Raw genomic sequence first — 25397 nt, forward strand, 5'->3', positions numbered from 1 at the left:
AATAAGAAAAAAAAAACAGACAACCAAATAATTTTAAAAATACAATTCGAAAAGGTATATTTTTACTAATATTAAATTGTAATAAAATTCTAATTGTTAGAAAAATATTGTAGTTATTGAAAGAAAACATTTATGAAAGCAATGCATCCAAAACTGTAGAGTTTTGTTGTCTCAAGTTTTCTCAAAGTAAACAGTTTAAATATGGGAATGATGTTTATCTTATAAATCATTTAAGTTGCAAAGTAAAAAAATTTAGTTAAGGTTATTAAAAACTAATTAATACAAAATAAACAACTAATAAACAATTTTATAATATTTTTTAAACAGCAAAACAATATGTTTTTGACGGGATTTTACACTTTGGTATATCACGGCGTTAAAAAGTATATTTTATTATTAACTTGCGGTCACACTGTGACGCCGGTCTTCAACTGTCCAATAAGAAACAAATTTGTTGGTTTTTCGCGTTGCTTGCGTCTGAATTTACACGATGTCGTCAATTTTTGCCAATGTGCCTAAAGGACCGGCAATTGAAGTTTTTGCCCTCACACAAGCGTTTAAGGATGACGCCAGCACAAAGAAAGTCAATTTGTCTGTGGGTGGTATGTAAATCAAAATATAAACAAAACAAACAAAAGTATCTAATAAGATTCTCTAGAACAAGTGGAAAAGATATGCTTAGTTATGTATGTATGTACACTTACAACGTATGTATGTATATTTCTGAATTAGCATATTTGAATAATATGTATTGTTATTGACCAGTTGGCGTTTTTAAGCAGTTGTTGTAGAATGTAAATATTGTTCATAATCAAATGGACGTATAGAGGTCGTAGAGGTCGTTTGGATGTCAAAACGTAATTTAATATTTCTAACCGGAGAATCGTTTAAATTGTAATTGTATATTTCGATTTGTTTTTTTTTTTTTTGTTTCGGGTACACACAAGCAAACAAATAGACGTATCTCATAGAACAATATGTATTTTATTTGCGTAGATTGTCGCCATGACCTCCAACTTGTTGTTGAGCATGGATTATAAACTATTGCCCACTTAGATTGTAGATGCACCCAAATCTGAACTTGGGTCTTTCTATCTTTATCAGCTGGTGGTTATACTCGTAGAACTTTGATCCGACGGAAGACTTATCTTATCGATTATCACCATCCTGCACTGATATTCTATTATGTAACAATTCAACTGTTGAATATGCACACATACAACAGGAGAACCGTTACATTTACATATACTAAGTCAACAATATACATTGGCACATTTATACATGTATCTACGTAAAATTGTCAATTGGTTTATTTTCATATGCTACACTAAAAATTACATCACGCTGGAAAAATTAGGAACATGCACACATACTTATATGCATATGCATGTATTTATGGGCACTAAAAATAATGAGAGAGCAGAAGAACGAAATAGATTCGTTAATTATTGCATTGTGTATTAACAAAGTCTGCGTTATCAACTGTAATGAATAGGAAACAATTAAGATATTGAATTGCGTGCTATTTCTGAAGAGAGTTGCCAGACTGTGATTTGAGCTTTTAATGTTGCCAGACTATAACAACCCAAACGGGTTATTTCAAACGGGTTTTAAAATTTGTATTGAGGTGATAATTAGTAAAGATGTTGGTGATTTTGTAACTTTGTTAAAAATGAATTTAATTTAAATTTACTTGCAGCTTACAGGACAGATGTAGGTGAACCTTGGGTGCTGCCCGTTGTCCGCAAAACGGAAATTTCCATTGCAGGAGATGAAGCAATCAATCATGAGTACTTGCCCGTGACAGGTGAGCAACAACATACGATAATTAATAAATGCGCCAATTTCTAATTTGAATTTAACTCTTTGACTTGTATCAGGTCTTGATACATTTACACGCGCTGCAACGGAATTGGTCTTGGGCGCAGATTCGGCGGCAATCAAGGAGAAGCGCGTAAGTTAAGCTAAAGGATTCACTTTAATTTTCATAAATTATCTTGCAACTTTCATCTCCTTATTTCAGGCTTTCGGTGTACAAACCATTTCTGGAACAGGAGCTCTTCGTATCGCCGCAGATTTTCTGCTGCAGCAGCTGAAGCTCAACACAGTCTACTACTCGAACCCAACATGGGAGAATCATCACAAAATCTTCTTCGATTGCGGCTTCACCAAACTGCATTCGTATCGTTATTGGGATCAAGAGAAGCGCCAGCTGGACTTGAAGGGCATGTTGGATGACTTGGAACAGGCGCCCGAAGGTGCTGTGGTTATTTTGCACGCATGTGCCCACAATCCCACCGGCATGGATCCCACCCATGAGCAATGGAAGCAGATTGCCGATTTGGTAGAGCGCAAGAAACTTTTCCCACTCTTCGATTCGGCTTATCAAGGCTTCGCGAGCGGCAGCCCTGATCAGGATGCCTGGGCGATACGCTACTTTGTGGATCGTGGCTTTGAGCTGTTCGTGTGTCAATCGTTTGCCAAAAAACTTTGGTCTGTACTGCGAACGTGCTGGTAACTTGACAGTGGTCCAAAAAAGCGGTGCAACCAGAGATCAGATTCACTCCCAGCTTACGTTGATCGTGCGCGGACAATACTCGAATCCCCCGGCATATGGAGCACGCATTGTGTCCAAGGTATTGAATACCCCCCGAGTTGCGCAAGGAATGGATGGACAGCATTCAGTCCATGTCGAGTCGCATCCGCGAAATGCGCAAACAGCTGCGTGACAAACTCGTGGCTTTGGGAACTCCTGGCACTTGGGATCACATTGTCAATCAAATTGGCATGTTCTCATACACCGGTCTCAACGAGAGCCAAGTTGCGGTCCTCATCAAGGATTACCACATTTACTTGCTCCGCACTGGACGGATTAATATGTGTGGTCTTAACACCGGTAACATTGATTATGTAGCCAAGGCCATCAACGCTGCTGTCACCGGAGTTCCAGCTACTGTTGAGAATAAATTATAAGCCAGCTGCTGCATGAATGAAACAATAATTACAATAATCAAGAGTAGACCATTAGTGTGCACGATTAGGCAACGATAACGCCTGATTCAGCGTTATGCATAAGTATAAAGTTGCATTTTCTAGAACTTATTAATCTGATTGTGGATCCGAATGTATTAATTAGCAAGCTCAACATGAATATACGTAAAAAAGCATTTACAGCAATTTGTTATCCGTTTTCACGAAATAAATGGACTTTCATCCAAAATCGAATTTTCAATTTTAGGATAAGGAATGTCAAAAATCATCTACATATCAAAAAATACCTGATGTCGGCTATACAGAAATCTCAATGATCATTTTTTGGTTAATCTCCCACAGATAATAGAATAAATGTATCTGGAGTTCGCCAAATTCTTATGCGGAAACATATTGAAATAATTAACAAATTTTTACTACATTCTGTGATGTTATTTTTAATATACCCTTAAACGTACAGTGCGGCTGTTAAGTGAAATTACTTACGCCGTTAAGCGATGTAATTCTCAAAATGCTTTCACATATTTTGGTATGAAATTACGAATGTCACTTTGTTATTTTCCATTCTTTCAATTTTCAATTCTGTTATTTTCAAAAATACTGTTGATAATTCCTAGAATCCTAAAAAAAAAAATTATGCTTGCCAGTGTTGCATAGTATCTATGAATATATCTAAGTTTGTCAACAACTAGTATATTTTGAATTTGAAAGTGCGGTCACGCTGCCACACGAATTTGCAATGGAAGGTAAATAACAATAAAAACTAAAACAGAAATAGTTAACTAAATATTTAACTCTCTTAGACAAGTCAAAGCCCACAGATGCGCCCAGTTGCAGTGCAGATAGCGAGCCGTTATTTCCGCCAGCAAAGCCCGGAAAAGCCGCCAATTATGGCACCAACAACACATTGGAGCTCTTGGAACGCATTCCCAGTCAAATCGTTGATCTGAAGCTGGATGAAGTGCTGACAGCCGTTAAAACCGTTGACAACCTTTGCGATTTCGCACGCTGCAAGGCTAAAACAAGCTTGATGGGACAGGATTGCGAGCTGTGCAAGAAACGTTTTTGCTTCAAGCACGGACTACCCGAGGTGCACGGTTGTGGCATGGAAAAAAAACGAGAGGCGCGCAAAGAGTTTCTCAACCCGAAACCCATAAAGACCATTCGCCATGAGGAAGAACTGAAGAATGCGAAAAAGAAGCTGAATGAGAAATTAAAAAACATGCAAGTGGGTCGCATGCAAAAAACTGGTGCAACAGATGGTAAAAAAAAGAAAAAGTAGTTGAAAAGTAATGTAAATTAAATTATATTAAAATTGTTAGACATAAACACAAAATAACACCTTTTTTATTAATTGCGCGAAATCGAATCGATCTAAAAAAAGCTAGATTTGGCGGAAAAAGCAGAACTGCCAGCACTGCATGTTGTCTTTAACACCAACACAGGCGCAACTCAATACGATTGAATGTGTTCATTTACACATCACAAAATCAGCTGTTTTTATTTTGTTTGGTAAGCTAAACCTGCTGTTCAAATGTCGCCGCAATCGAAGCGCTTGTTAACTGTTTGTAATTGGCATCTCAAATTGACAAATCGTCGAAATGCAGCAATATACACTCAAGGCCAGTCTCCAGAGACCCGGATACGCGAATACTTCTACTACATCGATCATGAGGGCATGGTGAGTTAATCCTAATAATGAATTACTTATATAAGTTGATAGTATAATAACAAAGCCGTATTTATATGCAGCTCTTTCTGGACGATGCCAAAATGAAGAACTTCACATCTTGCTTTAAGGAAAAGAAATTTCTGCAGTTTTTCTTTAGTCGCCTGCGCCAAAATGAAACGCAGCGCTATGAAATGTTCCCATTTATGTCGCCTTGTGGTCGAGAACGAAACTTCGTGCGTTGCGATGACACTCCCATTGTCTTCACTGAACAGCACAGCGGGGATAATGCCACAGATATCTTGACCTATGCCCATGGTGGTCCAGCTCTATCTGTGGCTTTTCAGCCGCACAATCTCTACATGCATCCTAAGAGCGGCAGAGTGTATCATCCAGCTTGGCCAAAAGTTGGTGGCATAGGACTTGTGCGCTCCAAACTGGCCATTGAGCTAAGCCAGTACTTTGTCTTCACCGAAGGTGACGCGTCGCCCACACACTTTCAGTGGCGAGGCAAACAAATTCAGCTGCAACACGACTGGATTAAGGATTGCCAGCTACAACCTAATGCGAATACTAACAATTAAAATGGGTTTAATTTAATCATCAAACGGAAAGATTGTAACATTGCGTATCTATAAGTGTGTATATAACTAGACTAATAAATAATAACTATTCTATGCTCAATGGCTTGAATTCGCCCTCTTTAACTTTCACCCAAGAGAGTCCAGTGGCTGCTCCTCCACCTCCGCCACTGCTTTCAGGGGGCGTAACCGTGCTTCTACTTGAGCGTATTTTCTCCAAAACAGGTCCATGCACATCTGTTTGAAACTGCTCGAATACTATGTAGTGAGGATCCTCCGTTGGCGGAGTGTCATAGATGTGCGATTTGCTTTCCGTGATCGACTCCTGCACTAGAGCTGCGAATGCATCGCGATTGTTATTGAGTAGTTTGGCACTCTCAACGTTGCTGAGTTCATTGAGGGCTACATTGCGTATGCTCTCCAAAGGATCAGCAAAGATCGCCTGCATGTACTTCAGCAACTGCCAAAGATGATCCTCTCCACATCGCCACTCTTGGAAGGCATGACTAATGTCCAAGCTATTTGTGTACGGACAAACGAGCGGATGCACAACGTTGTGTTGGAAGACAATAGCCTAAGAGATAGATTCGTAGATTACAGCAAGACGATTTTAATGAATAATGAAGCTATCGCTTACTGGCACATTTTTGTCATCTGGAAAACGATCCGGCAGCAAAATCGAGAATCGAAAAACTCCATTTTCGTAGAATCCCTGGCGTCCAAAGAAAACGCCGAACCATTCTGAAACCATTATCTTATTAGAACTTTTTCACTAAGCCCAACTATTTAATGTTTACTCACGCAGTGAATTCGCGTAGCTCGGAATAACATAAACGCCTGACAGCTTCTCTGATTCAATCATTTTGCTGCAAATACATGTACCACATTATTATTGTTTGCCACTGATCGTGTTTGTTTTTGTTGTTATACGTACTATTCCGCAAGGATTTTATACTCTTGCTGTATTGTGGCAAGTAGTATCTTCTCATCTTTTTTTTGGGCGTCCACGTCGAGCGTCATATTTGTTTGTAAATACGTCTATATATTGTTAATAGATGAATTAATTGTATTTCATTTTGCAGTGTGACCGGAGATCTGAAGTTAAAATACACCACTTTTTAAGTTTAATTGAATAAATTGGTAAAAAAGGCAATTGAAGTAACGGTTACACTGTTCCATACGAAATTCACGTTGCTAAAGCGATAGGTAAATAAACAGAATTTTGGCAAGCCAGTAGTCATTTCAAGTTTTTTTTCTCGAAATTCAATTTAAGGAGTTCAATCATGTTGAGATATGTCTAACACACTCGACAAAGACTTATTGTCAAAAATGGACAATGTAAATGTTGCTGAACACGAAAGCACAGAAAATGACGATGCCCAATTAGCGAATAACATTGAGCAAGCGGAAGCGACGACTAATCGAGATGCCATAAGAACGGAAAATAAGGTTGTACCTGAATTTTACAACAAAGCACAAAAGTACTGGGCCGAGGTGCCAGCAACGGTCAATGGCATGCTCGGTGGTCTGGGTTACATCAGTGCCATCGACATACAAGGCTCCAAGAATTTTCTGCGAGAAATAAAAGTGCCGGGGAAAAAGTTGGCATTGGATTGTGGAGCTGGCATCGGAAGAGTTTCACGCAATCTCCTCATGCCTTTGTTTGCTACTGTTGATCTTGTCGAACAGGACACAGCATTCACCGAGAAGGCACGCGAATTATGCACCTCAGAGGAGGGAGGTCGACGAAACAGTTTGGGAGAAATCTACAATGTGGGTCTACAGGAGTTCTCGCCTTCGCACAAATACGACCTCATCTGGTGCCAGTGGGTCTTGGGTCACTTAACGGATCAGGACTTGGTGGCATTCTTTCGTCGCATGCGTCTGAGCTTGGAGCCTGGTGCATACTTTTGTATGAAGGAAAATGTCAGCACATCGAAGACAATAATAAAGGATGATGAAGACTCATCTGTCACGCGTCCTCTTGCGTTATACGAGGAGTCATTAAAGGAAGCTGGCTTTCGAATTGTGCGAAAGGTGCGACAGCAAAACTTTCCGAAAGGCCTTTTCCCAGTGTACATGATCGCCTGTAGGCCAAGAACATGACTGACTTCTGGCTGGAAGATGAACTAACGAAAGACTTGACAAATGTGAATATCAAAAGAAAGCACGAAATAAATCTTTATTGTCTGCGTATGTTTGTATGAGTGTATTTATTTTAAGTTAAATTACAATAATGTGTTATATGTATTTCAGATTTTTTGATTTGTTATGATTGAGCAAAAAACAGGTGAAATATATTATATTAGTTTTTGAAAAACGTTTTGAAAGGCATTACGAAATTGTTAAGTAGCGTATATTACAATCAAATGTAATTTCGTTTGTCAACCAATTTAAATTTAAGTTCAACCGATATACATATTATCGAAAATAAGTTCGATAACCGGCAAACAGCAGCACTGCAGTTAAATATTAAAACAGCTGACAGCTGCGTTATTCGCGTGTTGCAGCTTGCAGAGCGGTCAGATAACGATTAAGTTTCCCCCAATCATGTCGAAGCGCGTACAGCCGGCGTGGCAAGCCCCAAAGCCTTCCACACGTCCGCAACTGCGATTGTACAACAGTCTAACGCGACAGAAGGAAGAGTTTGTACCCCTGGAGGGCAATAATGTGACTTGGTATAGCTGCGGCCCCACGGTCTACGATGCTTCGCACATGGGACACGCAAGGTAAAGAAAAAGAAAAACAAAGCCACATCAGCAAACTATCTAATCTCGCCTCTCTTACTACACAGATCTTACATTTCGTTTGACATTCTGCGACGCATATTAAGCGACTACTTCGGCTTCAATGTACACTATGTGATGAACATCACCGACATCGATGACAAGATCATTAAGCGCGCCCGTCAATATCATTTGTTTGAGAAATATGCGACAGCTTCTGCGGAATTGCCGCTAGAGCAATTGCTGAGTGAACAGAAAGAAGTGCTGACGCAATTGCAAGTGAAATGTGACAAGAACACCGATGCCGATAAGAAGGTAATGCTGGCGAAAATGTTGCAACGCATGACCGACGCCATGGAGGCGCTTACCAAGGCTGTAACGGGCGGAGACAAAGAGCAAATCGCCAAGACAAGAGATCATTATTTGGGTGAGGCAAAAGATCCAATTGCCGAATGGCTGGATGCCAAACAAGGTGCCCAAGTGAATGACAATACAGTGTTTGAGGCGCTGCCGCGTTACTGGGAAGATCAGTTTCACAACGATATGAAATCACTTAATGTGAGTCACAACTAATGACGTCATTGAAAGTCAGGTTTTGTCTTAAGTTAATAACTCTTCTATCTTAGATACTGCCACCAGATGTGCTGACACGAGTTTCAGAGTATGTGCCACAGATTGTAGCCTTCATACAGCGCATCATTGACAATGGCCTGGCCTATGATGCCAACGGTTCGGTTTATTTCGATGTCAATGGCTTCGACAAGCGTGATAAGCATCACTATGCAAAGCTGGTACCGGAGGCTTATGGTGACACAGCATCGCTGCAGGAGGGCGAAGGTGATTTATCCGTGACCGAGGATCGGCTGTCAGAGAAGCGGTCGCCCAACGATTTTGCTCTGTGGAAAGCTAGCAAGGCTGGCGAGCCATGGTGGGACAGTCCCTGGGGACGCGGTCGTCCCGGCTGGCACATCGAGTGCTCTGCCATGGCATCGGACATATTTGGAGCCACATTTGACATACACACTGGCGGCGTAGACTTGAAATTTCCACACCATGACAACGAGTTGGCTCAATCGGAGGCGGCATACGATGAAGCCGAATGGGTTAAGTATTTCCTGCACACGGGTCATCTAACAATAGCCGGCTGCAAGATGTCCAAGTCATTAAAGAACTTTATCACGATACAAGAGGCTTTGAAGAAGCATTCATCGACACAGCTGCGACTCGCATTCCTTTTGCACTCATGGAAGGACACGCTCGACTATTCGGAGAACACCATGGAAATGGCCACGCAGTACGAGAAGTTCCTTAATGTAAGTATGAAAAAGTGAATTGGCTGAGATAAGCAAGGTATACGCAGCATTATTATAGCTTCTCGAAGGATGTCCAGGCGGATCCAAGCATTCTGGCTGGTTTATAACATTATTAGTTCTTAACTTGAATACTAGAGAGCATTATTATTGCGCGCATGATATTAATTCAATTTAAATTGTAGGAGTTCTTCCTGAACGTCAAGGACTTGACACGCGTGGTTTTAACGGGCAAAGCTATGGAACAGTTCACCGAGTGGACACAGTTGGAGGCAACACTGCAGTCAAAGTTTGGCGAAGCGCAGACGCAAGTGCATGCAGCGCTTTGTGGTAAGTTTCGATCGTTATTTCTTCGCTACAAAGTTACTCTATCAATGCTCCCTCTTCCACAGATAACATTGATACGCGCAGCGCACTTGACGTCGTGCGTGAGCTGGTATCAAACACCAACATCTATATACGCGACAACAAGGCCAAGCTGAACCACTTGTTGCTTCGCAAGATTGCCACATACATAACGGATTTGCTGCACACTTTCGGTGCCATTAGCGGACCACGTGGCGGTATTGGTTTCCCACTGGGCGGTGGATCAGCAGACTCGAATAATGCTGGCAGCATTGATCAGGAAACACTTGTTTTGCCCTATGTTCAGTCGGTGGCTGAGTTCCGTAACTTGGTGCGCGAACAAGCCAAGGTGCTGAAGGCCTTCGACATACTGAAATTGTGCGACGAACTGCGTGACGATGTGCTGCCCAACTTGGGCGTACGGCTGGAGGACAAGGATGATGGCAAATTCGCTGTCAAATTAGTCGATCGCGAAACGCTTTTGCGCGAACGCGAGGCGAAGCAAGCTGCCGAAGCTGAACGTGCTGCCGAAAAGGCGCGCAAGAAGCAAGCGCTGGAGGCAGCTGCAGCTGCCAAGGAGGCACAACGCCGTGTCAATCCCAAGGAGATGTTCCTCAGTGAAACTGAGAAGTACTCGGCCTTTGGCGAAGATGTGAGTATACAGCGAATAATAATTATACCAGTATCTATAGCGACATCTTTATTGCAGGGACTGCCCACACTAGACAAGGAGGGCAAGGAGATTAGCAAGGGACAACTGAAGAAACTTCAGAAGCTCCAGCAACAGCAGGAGCAACGTTACAAAGAGTATTTGGCTAGCGTCAACGCAGCCTAGAACTAAGTGCACTCAATCATTTTATATAACATTTTTTGATATTACGTTTGTACACGCAGAAAAACACACATTATTTTGAATTGAACTCGCTTTCGAGCAACCAGATAAATGCAGTTAAAGTTTATTATACACACTTTTGATAAAATGCCCGTCATCCATCAGCTTAAGTAATAAAGACAAGAATTCGAACAGCATATCCAATTGTTTAGCCTTCTTTTTATGGAAATACTACAAGCATATTTTATGTTTTTGTTTATCAAACTAATTATGTTTGTGAAATGCAGACTTCCTCTAATGAGTATAATAAGCATAATCCATAACTTGGCTAGATCTTTGGTAATATTGCAACTATGCCACTATATGGTATGTGATATCATTATAGGCTGCCAATATCATTGTAACGCTTAAGTTTATCTGGGAAATTGTCCCTAAACAGCACAGGATCCGCTCGAAACTCAACTGTGCGTAATGGCATTCGTCCGTAGATCTTCGAGAAGCGATCAATGCAAGCGGAACGCTCTCGCATGTGATTCAAATCTGCCGAGAGCATCTCTGTATTGGTGCACTCGGGGCACTTGAACTTCTTGCGTGGTGTCACCTTAATTGGTGGATTATTTGTGATGTTCGCAACGAGAAAGTTCATGGCAATATCCTCACAGTTCATGTGATCATCGACCCAGTGCTTAATGTCGCCGGGCATCGCATACGTGTACATATGGCTCCAGTATTTATGGTGAAACGCCGCACCTGTGAGAACCATGGATATTTGATTAGTCCACTCGGATTCATAGTGCCAGCGCATCGTGGAATTATCCCAGACGTGAATGCGACTGGGAAACCCAACAATATGATCCGGAAACTCTCGCCACACTTCATAGCTAAAAATAGATAAAAACGAAATGTAAGACAACTTAGTAAAAAGTCTTTTTAAACAATTGCTGTACCCAAAATCGAGTTCATCACTAGTCAGCATAATAATGTCGTCGTCTATGGTTAAGATGGCCTCAGTTTCGATCTCGGGATAGGGATAAAAGCGATTCGAGAGCTTATTCTCTCGAGTTTGTATAATCTTCAATGGCTTGGCGATTGAGGGGAATGTGGATACTGTAAGTAAGCAGATGAGCAATATTAATAGTAATTATAGCAAGGAGAACAAGCTGAAGACAGTTTTCTTACAGTGTGGTGGAGCTTTTCTTTGATTGTTCCAAATAACCAGAATACTCTGCAGAGACGGCACAACGGCCAGCTTCTGTATCAACAGAAAGAGGCTCTCGACGCGATCGTAGGTCAAGATAACAGCAGTAAATCCCTGCGATTTGGGAGCCAGCGAGGTAAGGAATAGAGGATTGAAGGTGGATCGACTGTTTTTGCTGATGGCATTCCATTTGCGGGAGCTCCGAGCTTGCAGCGGGAAGATGCGGCTCTCAAGCACTTCAAGCGTTGTAATCGTAATAGTCTTCAAGTCCTTAAAGTATTTGCCGTAAAGCCATTGCACCTGCTTCTGCATCTCGACAATCTTCACATTGGAAATGGAATCAAGCTTGCGCATTATTGAATGGATCTCCGACTCGCGTATACGGATCACAGCAAGTGACCAATCTATCACATCCTCGAAAGGCAGCACAAAGTTGTCAATGGCTAACACAGGAATGCAGCTTTGCGACATTGCCTCCAGTAGATCCGGCTGACCAGTGCGCAGGCTGCGGCCCACAAAGCAGAACTTTCCTCGAGCTAGTACACGCGGATAGTCCCAACGCTTTGCATGGTGCATTGAACCGCAGCGAGTGATCAATTCATTGTTCTCACAGGCACCAAGAAGCAGCAATTGCTCAGCACTGTTGGAGCTGCGTGCAAGTTCTCGCAGGCTGCGCACATGCTGTGGCAATAGATTCAATTGAGCCACAATCAATAAGTGTTTCCGATGAGCTGTGGCATGAGCTGGCAACGATTCCGCTTGTTGAAGCAATGGACTCCAGACGGGAATAGAGACATCAAAGCCTGGGCGATAAGTCCAGGTGTCGAATCCGCCGCCCAGCACAATGGCATTGTCCACATTGACGTCCAGTATGGTGTTATATGTGGGTGCGTTGCCTGGCAGCATGTTGAAGATCAAATGATTCTCGCCGCGATCCCAAAAGTTGAGCGAGGCCAACGCCGGTCCAGCGAGATGCTTGTCAAACACATCCTGGTTTAGTAGATCTAAGCTAGGGAGAAAGAGACAGGCCTCATTGGGATTCGAAGTGTAGTAGCGACTGTTGAGCACAGCTTCCAGGATTTGAAAATACTCGCTGGATAGTGTGGTGGCAACTTTGTCGCTCTGCTCGTCCAGAAACTCTTGCAGCGGGTAAATGTACACCTTCAGTGTGTCATGCTCGCACTTGTAGATGTTGAGGCAGTCCCAGAAGGTGCAGTTCACGTTGCGACCACGATACTCCGAGTCCGAGCGCAGTAGAACTTCTTGTGTGTGGGACAAGCTTAAGTCCAGCGCTACCGAATCTCTTTTGGCGTAGAAAAATCTATCACGATGACCAGAAATGTCACAGAAGAGCCAAACGGCACAGATCACGACTATGGTTAGCAGTGTGTAGGTTAGAATGTTTAAAATATTCTCCTTCACATGAAATGTATTAATGTTACGAGGCTCAATGCCTAAGAGGCTCTTGCACTTGGTCATCCTTAGTTTACTTTGTTTGGCATTTTGTATTAGGCTGCTTGATAAATCCATGACTTAAGTGCAGTCAAAACTCGTATACATTTGAATTATTTTATGGATTAGCCATTCTTAAGCCCCATCGTCAAGCGCTTTAATTGTTAAACAACTTAAAAACTAAAAGCATATACAAATTTATGCTTCTCAAACAAATACACAACAAAATGTGACTGCACTTCGATGTGTGAAAAATACCAATTCATATTATCGATCAGAACGATAACTTATCGTTTTCAAATAAATCGCTCATAGTGCGACCACATAACATATACCATTTGCAGTCAGTATATGCCGATTAAATATTGTGGCATATTTTGAAAATTATCTTACGGTCACCCTCGTTCAATTCGCCAGTTAAACTTATAGTTTGTTAACAAAGCTAAACATGTCGCAAATAATACACCTGGACAATTCGGACAGCAGTTTTATTACTGCCAATGTATCAAACTCCCACAATGATGTTGTTGCTTTTGAGATAAAGTTTTCCAAAGATATCACCGTCGCTCAGCTTAAGGTAAAAACGCACCTGTAAAATATACTTATGTGAACTGCATGACTAACACAACAGATGTTCAAATTTTCACCGCACACAGAGTAAATTGGAAATATTGACGGGAGGATGTGCTGGCACAATGAAAGTCGAATTGTACAAAGGCGACAACCTCATGACGTCATTGACTAACAACGATGCCAAACTGGGCTTTTATATCAATTGCGATGGCTTGCGTCTGCATGTCGTCGATACATTCGCTAGTTTCGGCTACAATGAGAATGAAACTGTTGAGAAATTTGAGCTAACACAGGATCAGTATGAACAAAGAACCAATTCTGTGCGTAATTTCTTAAAACAAAATCGCTTGGGGAAGTATAATGAGGAGGAGATGCGTCAAATGGAAGAGAAGCGCCGCGAACAGGCCGAAGAAGTCCAGAAGCGAGCTGAGCTTTGCATCGTGGGTAGCAGATGTCAGGTGACTGTTCCAGGAAACCCAACACGTCGTGGCACAATCAAGTACAATGGCGAGCTGGAGGGCAAGACTGGCATATTCATTGGCGTGCAGTATGACGAGCCGTTGGGCAAGAATAACGGCAGGTAAGTCGAAATTTATCTACCATTGTATATCCAAATTAAATATTTGAATATTTTCAGTGTGGGAGGCAAGGCTTACTTTGTGTGTCCTCCCAATTACGGTGGCTTTGTCTCGCCATTGTCTGTCGAAGTGGGCGATTTTCCACCCGAGGAGTTCAATCTTGACGACGAGCTCTAAATGGCATTCCCCGACATTGCCTTCAATTAATTCCGCACATACACTTTTATACTGATTTAAAAGAAAACTCATTTTTGCGCGTGCACTTGTGCATATCAAATTAATTAAGAAATAATCTTTGTGATCATTTGAATAATTATACACATGCCGCATTTTGGGAGTACAAGCAAAGCCCATGATACAGCAGTATATTGAAAATACGATTTTATGTTTAAGACTTTAGCAAACAGCTTGGCAGACACTGCAAATAAATACTCTAAATACACTTTATCAAACACAAGCAGCTTTATTTTTTTATGATCGAACTATAATAGTATTTATTAATTTGATGATTTGATGGAAGATCAAACTAAAAACCTCATAACTGTCCCTCAAGCTAATTTATAACTGATCTAAGTATTCAGTATTTCATTATTCAACAATAAACTCACAGAACGACAAGACTTTTGAATATCGTTTAAAAATCAACGAAAGGGATGAGGATGATCCTAAAGGGATCTTGGAAAAATTCCAAATGGGTTTTAATTAAAGAAAATTGTATTAACCTTTCATTTTTAACTGAAAAAGGTATATGACATAAATAAAACAAAAATATAATAGTTATCTTATACCCGATTTCTGCTAAATTGGAAAAAAAGGGTTCAAGAAATGGCAAGATCATTCTGTCCGTTTTTTGTATCTAATTTGTCAAATTTCAAGTAAATTTTTGCTTAGGCAACTCCCGCTTCCAATTTTGGTAGATGGTTTAACATCGATCTACACTTCACTTTTGATTTTCGTAGCGCCCTCCACTAAGATCGCGCTAAAATTAAAATATCATTTCCAAATTTCAAAAACAAATTAATACAGCAAATGTTGCCCTTTTAGCTGTTTTTGATTGTGAGACAATATTTCACTTTTTTTCAAAGGTTTTCCACATTTTATTTTATAATATATTGTCACCACAAAGATGTAATAAACATGTAAGAAAGCTACAGTCGAGTGCGCTCGACTGTGAGATACCCGCTACCCATTTTTAATAAGAGCAAAACAGTGCGGTATTAATTTTAAAATATACCAGATATACCGCAAGAATATTGAAAATATACCGAAAGATATAATTAGTGTATTGATATAGTACACCATTCAAAATTTACCCCACACTGCAAAATAACCAGATTGTCAACCAAAGCAAATAAGACCCGAAATGAGTAAGCGTATTTCCCCATACAAAGGTATTTCTTAAATAACTTCGCAATTTGTATCTGTTCGAAACCAAATTTTCAGGAATAACAAAGAATATAATTATATATTATTCTCTGAGATCTAGATGTTCATACGGACAGAGAGACAGACGGATATGGCTATATCGTTTCGGCTGTTGACGCTGATCAAGAATATATATACTTTACAGTCTCTCCTTCTGCCTCAATTTTTGGAAGCACAAAGGTATAATACCCTTCTACCTTATAATGTACCGTCATGCCACTGTGAAAATGATCATAAGATCCTTGAAATGAATAACGAAGCTACTTATCCGAAGAGAACATTTAAATGCCATCGAGTCTCGAGCTAAATATACGTAGATAAAAATACATATATACAACCGAAAGAGAGATTAATTTAATGGAGTACTATTGATTTTATTCGATCCACATGTTCAGTTTAACAGAGCAATTTCACGATTTTCTCTAAAAATAATCAAGTGTGAAATTAATTATACTGCTTGAAGCATTCTCTATTTTTACAAATAGGGCATGCACAATGAATACTCGGGGGGAGACATTCACTCGTTGGGCCCATGCAGAAATGCCTGCTAATTAAATAAATATAATGTAATAAATATAATATACAACTTTTGTATTTTTTTTCAATTAAACATAACTCACTCAAAAAATATATAGACGAAAGAAAACGTGAAAACTAACGCATAATCGCATAAACATGTAGACAATAGAGCGATTCACAAATATGTATATTATATTATTAGATTCCTTGTTGAGAATTCAAAACTATTATCGATGATCTCTGATTTTGCAGTGTTTTATTCAATTAACTGTCATACGCCCGAACAACACACTTATCTGATTTGCTTATTTGATATATTATGTATGTACTTGTATATAGTTTTATTTAGACTGGGCGTAGTATACCAAAAAGAGTTTTGAGCTTGAGTTAGGCCAACATTAAATGTAGTTAACGAACAATTTTCTTTTCTTATGGATGTGTTTGTCTACAATATATTTATGTATGTTTGTGTGTGTGTGAGAGTGTGTTTATAGCCCTTTAGACAATGCGTAGAAAAATGCAGTATTATTGCGCTGATTTCATTATTATTGTTTATTCTTGATTTATTATTATGTTGATGTTGTTGTTGCTGTTGGTTTGTTGTATTACTATTATTTGAATTAGAACGGTGTTTCTCTCTCGCCTACACTGTCTAGCATATTTAACGATTATATAGATTTAAGTGATCCTTCAATATGTGGATATATGTATGTATGTATGCAATGTGTGTCTGTGTGTCTGTGTGTATGTGTTGATGATCTCTTCTTGATGTGCTTATGTACTTAGATATTGGGTAAATTGCTGTCTGCTCGAGTTGTTATTTTATATAAATTATATATTCAATACGCGATAGATCAATGCATAAATGTAGAACATTTCATTTTTACTCTTGAGATTCTATGCTAAAGTGGTGTGTGTTGTTGTGTGTGTGTGTTTTTGTGGTGTATCTGTGTATTTCTTTCATATGATTTGAAGCCTTGTATATAAACAAATCCGTCACGTTACAACTGTCTAATTAATATAGTAATTTTATGTTATGTATGTATATATTTTTAGAGAGTTGTGGTGCGTAACATTACTACTTTCTGATGTTGTTGTTGTTGTTCTTGTTGTTTGGTGTTTGGTTTTTCCTTAGATATAACATTGACACATGCTGCCTCTCCGTCCTTCATTTCCTTCTTCTTTTCCGTGTCTCCACTTCCACCTTCTCCTCCTCCTCTGCCGTTTCCATGTCGCCGCGAGCCAGTTAATTTACACACAATTAGACTTCGGGTATTCTTGATGTTTCGCTTAAATCGATTGCGACCGCTGTCGCCTCTTGGCTTTAGCTCAGCTACACCAACTCCATCTTCATTTCCATTTGCATCACCATTTCTATTTCCACCTCCATTTTCACCTCCAGCGCCATCCGATTGCTTTTCGAAGACTTGATTGTGTTTCTTAATAGTTGATATCGAGGGATTTGTTGCTGGCACTTGCCCTTGAGATTCAGTCGCATACTCTTCCATGATTTGATCTATGGGACGCTGCTGCTGCTGCTCTGACGCCTGAAGGTTTTCCCTCGATCTGAAGGGCAAATAGTTTTGAAATGCTGTTCTCAGAACGTTTGTCGTCTTCTTTTTCTGCTTAACACGCACTCGATTCGCACGTTGTTGGCGATTGAGTGACCAAATTGGCATCGATTGTTCCGACAACTTGCTACTGCCGCTGGCCAGATGATGAAATTTGGCAGTGGAGGTGGTTTTACTGTCGCTGTCGGTGGTGGTGTTGGTGTTGGCGCTGTTGTTGCTAGTTTTGTTGGTGTTGGTGTTGTTGGTTGTGCTCATCATCGTCATCGTCTTCGTCGTGTTGCAGCTGCTGCCATTTGTAGTGTTGGTGTTGGTGTTGGCCGCGCAGCCTTCATTATTCGTTTTGTTAAGTCACAGACGAAGGTCAAAAGCAATGCGAGACGCAATGTTCTTGAAGCCGATGCTAGTACCTGCAATATGATGTTGCTTATTAACACCTGATCCATGTTTTAGAAAGACAAGCAAAACTTACCAGAAATGCGTTTAAAGCGAACTCCGTTTAGGGATAGACGCGGCAGCTTACAGACCTCTATCTCCCACTGGACCAGCGAGTCTGTATTCGGATCTCCATGAACGCACCAAAGGACAAATCTAATCAAATAAATGATCAATCAATGTTTTGTGCATACATTTTGCATAGGTTAATAATTTATCTCACCGTTCCCGTTGCTCGTAATCACAGTTGTTTTGATCGAGCACTTCGCGTATCTTTTGCATGATTTGATCGGGCATCAGGGGCGATGTTGTCTTCATGGACCATGTGAATCGAAGCACCCTGGGCTTAGCGGCCTCCTCCGTGGTGGATGTACTAAAATGGTTAAATTGCATTTGAGAAACCATCAAGTGTTCTCTACGACTAACTCGAGTTAGGCAGCCTCTCTCTAATTACCAAAGATATTCCTCTAATTAATAAGGAAAATTGTCACCCAGATTAAAAAAGGTACTCTTTCCCTTTAATCCTTTTTTTTCTCTATTGAAATCTTTGTATTAAAAGAATATATGTAGTTCCTTCGTTCAACAATCAAACACTTAAGATGTTATCAATCACACTATCTAATAAAAGTCCTCTGCTTGCTTATTAGATCTTTTCTCTGTGCTATAAAAATACATTTCAACTCTTTATCGACCCCAATTTGAAACTCAATTATGTCCCCAGTTAAAAGAAAATGTAAATTCATATAAATTCGAATGTATGCTAGGCCTTTAGTGATGCTCGATTAATGATCTGTTAAGTTAGCACTAAATGTTGGTAAAATGTCAAATGAAAAGACAAATGGGTGTTTTTTTTTTTGTTGTAAGGGCTGATATTTGCTTTGTTTAACAAATCTTCCAGATAATTTATTGCTAATTAATTAAATAATCAATTTATTTAATTAGGTGTTATTTCTTTGAAACTTAATATACATAACTAATCAGATCACTGAAGGTGCCCGATAACACGATTTTTCATTTGTTTTTATTTTTGTATTTTGTTGTATGTTTTTCGATTTATAGATAATCATCTGTACAAATAAAATGGTCACATGCACAATTTTTTAATACATTTAATCTTTGATTAAAGATAAATTTGTTTACTGTATCTAAGTATTGTTTTTTTTTTTTCTTATTTTCTTTTTTTTTTTGTTTTTGTGTTCTTAATGTACTAAATACGCTTTCATCATTTGATGCGCTTCGACTTCGACCTCGACTTTCGACAATTTGATAAACATTTGTTTTATTAATCAATCTTCAATCTTTCCGATTATTATAATTATGTGTTACTCTTAATAATTCTGATTGTATATACTAGTATATGATTCTTGCTTGCTTGATTGGAAATAGTTTCAAATACAAATACAAATACGTTCATTCTCACATACATATATGTGTATATATACATATATATATCGAAATAGTAGTAAATCAATTTCATAAATTCATAACTGCTTTTGGTGTTCTCTTGTTCGCATTTGTCATAAATATACATACGCATATGTACATATGCAATAACTAATTAGCGTTTCGCAGTAATCATTATTATTATTTATATCTTTATCTTTTATTAGTTTTAGCTAAACGAAAATTGTTGTTGTAGAAAAAAAAACAAAACAGGAAATATGACAGTCATAGCAATAGATCTCTTCTATTTTGTTGTTTTGCTTTTTATTGTTGATTGATTTTGCATTTTTAATATATTTAATTTAATTTACAAACAAAGAAAACAAGTTAAATTAATGGTTTCCGTTTTTGCCGTGGCATTGACACCTCATTATTATTATTAATATATTTTTTTGTTTTAAATATATATTGTATATATGTATTTTAATTGATTTCTTTTTGCATTTTTTTGGTTTTATTTATAAATGTGTGTAAGTATAATTAGTTAATAATTGTAGAAAACATAGACGCATTCTGAATGTCTGTCAAACGTATCGGAACTCAACGTTGTCGATGTTCATGGTTTTGGAGGGGGTACGAATCGGAATCGGAATCGCTATCGGAATCGGAAGTAGAATCAAACCGCCGATCGATCTGATCTGATCTGATCTGTGATCTGTGAATTTGTTTTGTTTTTGTTTTGTATCTGTATCGTATCATAATATATCATATATCATATCGTAACTGTATCATATCTCTCTCCGTCACGCGCGTTTACTTTACGGGGGGAATCGTTTGTTTCAGTTTTAGAACTATTAACAAGAAGTAGTTAATGCTTGTTTTGTTAATTACTGGTTTGGCCTAAAATTAAAGAAAAAATTTTAAACAAATTATTCACGGCTGGAAAAAATATATTAATAATGGGTAAAAAAACAAACAAATACGAGAAAATGAAAAAGGGAAAAGAAAGTGGACAGATAAGAATAAGAATTAAAAACGAAACGGAATTTTATTTTTTTTTTGTTGTTTCGGGTAAATTAACTGAAACTTTTGGGTTTAATATTGAAAACAGAAAAGAAAAGTAAAGAAAAGAAAACGCAATAATTTAAACAAATTGAATTAAATGTTCTGACAAAGTAAGAGAGATATAGCAATACTTTTAATAATAATTACTTTTTGATTCAAGAAAAAAAAAGAAGATGTCATATGCATTTTAAAATGAAGAAAAAGAGACAAGAACAAGAAAGGCATCCTAACATTGTGGGGTGGGTGATCGATCATGTATACACATAAGTAGCACATAGACATAGATGGTTATACATACATACTATATAGACAAGTAGTATATATAATGGCTGTGACGTAATATCCAACTTATGTAGTATATATCATACAAGAAAAAAAAAAAAACAACAAAATTTTGTAGTAGGAGTGACGGAGAGGGAGTGAGCGATAGATAGAAACAGAGAGATAAGAGAACGAGCGTATTTGGAAATCGATAGATCCTGGCAGTGTTGAACAATTGCCAATTAGATGCAGATCGGCTTCATTAATACGTATACGTAATTTACACATACATAGATAATCATATGCATGTATGTACGTATGTATTGGTATTGTATGTATGCGTAGTTTTGTATTTGTTTTGTATCCGAATCATTTAACCGACTCGATTGTTTTGATTTTGATTTTGATTTTCATTTTAATTTGTTTTACAGTTTCGATTGATTTGATTTGATTGATTGATTGATTAATCTAACAGCAGTCTGTGTCTAGTAACAAGCTATAGGACTCTTCCATGTTTTTCATAATAATTAATTCAAGTACTCAATGAACGTATACAAGTACTCATTCTTTTTTTTTATTGATGTATTGATTGATTGATTGTTTGATGTATGTAAATACATATAAGAACGAATCTTTACCAATTCTCCTGCACATTGTACATATGTATATGAGCATATGCAATTATTATGTGTGTTTTATGATATTTACATATTTTTTTTTCCTCTTAAAATACTGTTATTTTAAATGAAATGAAATAAACAAAAATAACAACAGAACATAATAACAATTAACAAATAATATAACAAGTTCCATACAAATTAGTCGACAAATTAGCAAGAAATAAGAAAAAAAAGAAACGAGTAAACAATAACGAAATGTATTACATTGTATTAAGTTTAAATATGTTCACAACAAGACGCTTTTTTTGTAATTCATGCAACCAAATGCCAAAAAGACAGTCCGCTCTTCACAAAAATATATAAAACTTCCGAAACATTGTAGGTGACACCTTCGTTGATTTAAATATCCAATTTATCTTTTTTTTTTGTAATTTTTTTCTTTAGATGTTAATGTCAAAACTGCACCAGTGAGCTGCTGTTGTCTTCAATTTCAATTTCAAAAATTATGGAAAGCTGCAAAGCCAGTCTTAAAGCTCTCTTAGCAAGGAGAGCTTTCTAAAAATATGCTCTGCAAAGCCAGTCGTAAAGCTCTCTCAGCAAGGAGTGCTTTCTAAAAATCGTGCTCTCTTATAACTAAGCGAGTTTTGTAATGTTTTTTTTTTAGTGCAAATTCGCAATTTGTGCTCTAATATTAAATGGTCTAAATGCGTGCTCCTAGATACCATATGTACACGTACATGTATGCAGTACATATAGCCAGATCGAGGTGTAATTAATTCGAATTCTGGGATTTGAAAAAGCAGTTAAAGCCGACTCAGTGTCCGTTAAAAAAAAATAATTATTTTCGCCCGTTCTCTTTCTATAGATTTCTAATTATAGACATTATTAAAAAGTGTTTTCTAGCAGATATTTTTTTGGTAATGGATAATTTATATTTAAATCAAAATCGTCCAGCAATCGGATGACAAATATTATGTTAACTCTACTACTGCTGCTGACACGCTTTCTCATTCTCGTTTTTTGTATTATGCAATTATATTGATATCAATTCGTGGTAATTATTAAATGCTCTCGAAAATATCGGAGAAGGAAATTTGCAATCGAAAATATCACATCTTCAGCCCTTTGTCCATTCATTCATTTTAACGGATTTGGTACAAAACATAAACACATACATACATACATGTACATATGTGTGTGTGTGTGTGTAAATATGCAAGAATGTAACATGAAACAATAATAAAATCATAAATGAAACCAAAAAGAATTATACATAAAGTGATAACAAATGAAAAAAATCTATTAATATAGTCAAAATCAAATAATAATAAAACAAAATAGAATTTAAATTAAAAACTGCATTTGCTTTTCTCGTAATATTCGTTAACAGAAGAAATGAAAACAGATATTTGATTATCGATTCATCGATATACAACTCAAAAGCGAACTTACCGTTTGCTAAAACGTGAGGAAAGTTTCGAAAAAAAGCTCATGCGACCGGGATGCGGTGAATCACCAGAGGTGCCACTTGTACCAGAGTATTCCAACGCAGTGTTGTTTCGTGCCCTGGTTTGACCTATAAAAACCAAACACTTATTAATTAGTATCACATCACAGGACTATCCTTAATAATGCTACGTATATTTCCTAGATTCGATAAATATCGATTGCTATATGCAAAATAAATCTAAGTTTTAAATTTACAAAATATGCTTGAGCAATGTCTTTAATTGTACATTACAGATTCTTGAGAAATAAATAGATTTATTAACGTATTTATATTATAAAGGTCATCATTATTTGTTTACTTATTATAAAACTTTTAGTTTTCACATCATTTTAATTAATAAACAATCGAATTTCCACCACATAAAAATTTCAGAATTTTCGATAGTTGATTGAAAACAAATCTGCAAAAAGAATCGCATAATCGCTATATATCAAGTGCAATATCTTTAGCCTCCAAATATTGTAGTACAACCTAATATAAAAAAGTCTGTTAAATGCCCATAAATGCTGAAAATTATATAAACAAAATATATTTTGAATTCTTCTAGTTAATACTACACTTGAAAAAGTTTGATGTGAAATTCGATTGAATAAAAATTGTCAAAACTAAATTTTATGCAAATTCAAAAATTTTTTACCCAAATTTGTTTAACTGATATGATACATTTATAAGTATAGTTTTATATAGAATAGTAACGCTCTAATTAATTTCTAAACTATTTAAGAAAACTTGAATTCAAATAGTTTATTGGATTGTATAATATTAAATATGTATGTATGTATAAAGTTTGCTGCAATTATGAAACATACTTATCGTATTTATATATTATATGCATGCTATAGTTTCTACATCTGTCGTTTAAATATATTTATTAACTATGGATAGAGTCTAGGCTAAAAATACTCGTATATTCAGTTCAATTTGGGACAGTGCTATGTGAACTATTTATTCGTTTATTTATAGTTGGATCTTTTCTGGGTCTTCTTGGTATGGACAAATGAAGAAGGCACCGCGACATGCAATTATTATTAAATAAATACTTAACAAAACGAAGCCACTCTGACGCGGTTTGGCCAATTTCAGCCCAGTTTTTCGCACTCAGACAACAATCGTGCATGATTTGATTTAGAAAAAAATAACACATTCAAAAACACATTGAAAGAAAATGAGTAAATCCGCTAAAATGAGAAGCGATATGGAGGAGCGGTGGGTGCATGAAACATCGACCAAGAACAAGAACAATAGAAAATATATATAAAAAAAATCATATTGAAAATCGAATTTGTTTTTCGTTTTTATTTTAATTTACAGAATTTTCGATATTTTTTTTCTTTATTAAGAAACGTGCAAAAGATCGTCGAAAATAATAATATAAAAATTATGAAGGTAGGAAATAGAACTTAACAAAACTCGATTAACATTATTGATTATTAATTTAAGTCTATGATATTTTAGAATTGCTGTTTCGTTCGATTTTTGTTTAAGGGATTTCATTTGTTTTTTGTTAGTAAAGTTTGAGTGTGAGTAAAATTAAGTTATTTTTTGTTGTTGTTGTATTAAAACTAATAAATAAAATTAAACAGAAAACTCACCAGAGTGAAAGGTTGAACGTGATGGAACATTCCTTGGAAAGTGTCTGCTTGATTTAACAGCCGATGCCATTCTAAGTCGATCGAACAGACTATATATATGTACAGTTACAATACATATGGCACACATGGTACGTATGAATGGATATATCGAATCATTATCGTGTGTCGTCAGTTCGTTTCGTTGGGAGAGTAACATTCAAGTCCAAGAGTAATGAATTGCATTTCAGAAAACGAATGTAGTTTTTTTTTTTATAATCAGTATCAAGTTGGTTTTTGTTTAATATTTATGCAATCGTTTAATAGTAGGTAGATAGAGGTGTGTGCGAGTGGATGTGATAAGGATAATAAATACAATTCACGTCATCATATATTTTCGTTATCGATATTGTGATCCAGTTCCAAATTGTTGTTGTTGTTGTGGTTGTTGTTGTGCGGGAGAGGCACGAGACAGCGCGAATCAAGCAGATATTGATTGATTGATCGATTGATTGATTGATTGGTTAATGCGTGATGTGGTGGCAGTGGTAATCAAACGATTATGGTTGTTTTATATATTTGATTTGGATTTGATTTGATATTTTGATAATCATATTTGTAGACAGAAACAAAATGAAAAGAAAAAGATTTAAAAAAAAATCATGTAAATCGCTGAATATAAAACAAGCACTTAAATATATAGATTTTTTGGGTTTTTTTTGTGGGTTCTTAAACATAAATAGTATAATATAATCATCTTCAAACAATTTGATGGGCCTATTTCATTA

General features: G+C 37.3%; 9 protein-coding genes across 26 annotated transcripts in view; 6 read left to right on the forward strand and 3 right to left on the reverse strand.

The window, feature by feature from the left end:
* The first annotated feature begins 410 nt into the window (after nt 1–410).
* LOC133845692 (aspartate aminotransferase, cytoplasmic) lies at nt 411–3225 on the forward strand. Its single transcript, XM_062280233.1, is given in 6 exon segments — nt 411–602; nt 1700–1807; nt 1881–1954; nt 2024–2482; nt 2484–2648; nt 2650–3225. Coding segments are annotated over 6 exon segments (1242 nt in total). The 5' UTR covers nt 411–490; the 3' UTR covers nt 2974–3225.
* Nucleotides 3226–3575: 350 nt separating this feature from the next.
* LOC133845697 (DNA-binding protein SMUBP-2) lies at nt 3576–4330 on the forward strand. The gene is made up of 2 exons (XM_062280239.1): nt 3576–3737; nt 3795–4330. Exons 1-2 carry the CDS (start codon nt 3731–3733, stop codon nt 4271–4273), a joined length of 486 nt encoding a protein of 161 aa, XP_062136223.1. The 5' UTR covers nt 3576–3730; the 3' UTR covers nt 4274–4330.
* A 126-nt stretch (nt 4331–4456) lies between these two features.
* Nucleotides 4457–5353, forward strand: LOC133845696 (UPF0598 protein CG30010). The gene is made up of 2 exons (XM_062280238.1): nt 4457–4672; nt 4744–5353. Exons 1-2 carry the CDS (start codon nt 4526–4528, stop codon nt 5242–5244), a joined length of 648 nt encoding a protein of 215 aa, XP_062136222.1. The 5' UTR covers nt 4457–4525; the 3' UTR covers nt 5245–5353.
* Nucleotides 5241–6339, reverse strand: LOC133845695 (protein crossbronx). The gene is made up of 4 exons (XM_062280237.1): nt 6176–6339; nt 6043–6107; nt 5879–5982; nt 5241–5815 (listed from the first exon to the last, which is right to left on the reverse strand). The coding sequence occupies exons 1-4, from the start codon at nt 6259–6261 to the stop codon at nt 5330–5332; spliced, it is 741 nt and encodes a 246-aa protein (XP_062136221.1). The 5' UTR covers nt 6262–6339; the 3' UTR covers nt 5241–5329.
* Nucleotides 6306–7437, forward strand: LOC133845693 (alpha N-terminal protein methyltransferase 1). Its single transcript, XM_062280235.1, has 2 exons — nt 6306–6447; nt 6515–7437. The coding sequence occupies exon 2, from the start codon at nt 6535–6537 to the stop codon at nt 7345–7347; it is 813 nt and encodes a 270-aa protein (XP_062136219.1). The 5' UTR covers nt 6306–6447; nt 6515–6534; the 3' UTR covers nt 7348–7437.
* A 245-nt stretch (nt 7438–7682) lies between these two features.
* LOC133845690 (cysteine--tRNA ligase, cytoplasmic) lies at nt 7683–10651 on the forward strand. The gene is made up of 6 exons (XM_062280231.1): nt 7683–7970; nt 8036–8525; nt 8594–9280; nt 9463–9607; nt 9670–10274; nt 10332–10651. The coding sequence occupies exons 1-6, from the start codon at nt 7792–7794 to the stop codon at nt 10455–10457; spliced, it is 2232 nt and encodes a 743-aa protein (XP_062136215.1). The 5' UTR covers nt 7683–7791; the 3' UTR covers nt 10458–10651.
* On the reverse strand, nt 10116–13344 carry LOC133845691 (exostosin-2). The gene is made up of 3 exons (XM_062280232.1): nt 11634–13344; nt 11402–11561; nt 10116–11335 (listed from the first exon to the last, which is right to left on the reverse strand). The coding sequence occupies exons 1-3, from the start codon at nt 13180–13182 to the stop codon at nt 10834–10836; spliced, it is 2211 nt and encodes a 736-aa protein (XP_062136216.1). The 5' UTR covers nt 13183–13344; the 3' UTR covers nt 10116–10833.
* A 133-nt stretch (nt 13345–13477) lies between these two features.
* Nucleotides 13478–14712, forward strand: LOC133845694 (tubulin-folding cofactor B). The gene is made up of 3 exons (XM_062280236.1): nt 13478–13681; nt 13761–14257; nt 14315–14712. The coding sequence occupies exons 1-3, from the start codon at nt 13553–13555 to the stop codon at nt 14430–14432; spliced, it is 744 nt and encodes a 247-aa protein (XP_062136220.1). The 5' UTR covers nt 13478–13552; the 3' UTR covers nt 14433–14712.
* Nucleotides 14713–16438: 1726 nt separating this feature from the next.
* Nucleotides 16439–25397, reverse strand: part of LOC133844182 (MAP/microtubule affinity-regulating kinase 3) — a 33049-nt gene continuing 24090 nt past the window's right edge. For 10 of the 18 annotated variants that reach the window (XM_062278077.1, XM_062278076.1, XM_062278071.1 and 7 more), the window contains 5 exons: nt 24634–24704; nt 22984–23107; nt 18426–18575; nt 18240–18358; nt 16439–18177 (listed from right to left, as the gene is read on the reverse strand). In XM_062278077.1, the coding sequence (XP_062134061.1) occupies nt 18119–18177; nt 18240–18358; nt 18426–18575; nt 22984–23107; nt 24634–24704 (523 nt within the window). In that variant the 3' untranslated portion in view covers nt 16439–18118. Of the gene's footprint in view, nt 18178–18239; nt 18359–18425; nt 18576–19354; nt 20486–22983; nt 23108–24633; nt 24723–25397 lie in introns of those variants that run through there. The other 8 variants (XM_062278074.1, XM_062278063.1, XM_062278068.1 and 5 more) reach the window with 5 other exon arrangements.

The sequence above is a fragment of the Drosophila sulfurigaster genome, chromosome 3, assembly GCF_023558435.1.
Source record: "Drosophila sulfurigaster albostrigata strain 15112-1811.04 chromosome 3, ASM2355843v2, whole genome shotgun sequence".
Taxonomy (NCBI): Eukaryota; Metazoa; Arthropoda; class Insecta; order Diptera; family Drosophilidae; genus Drosophila; species Drosophila sulfurigaster.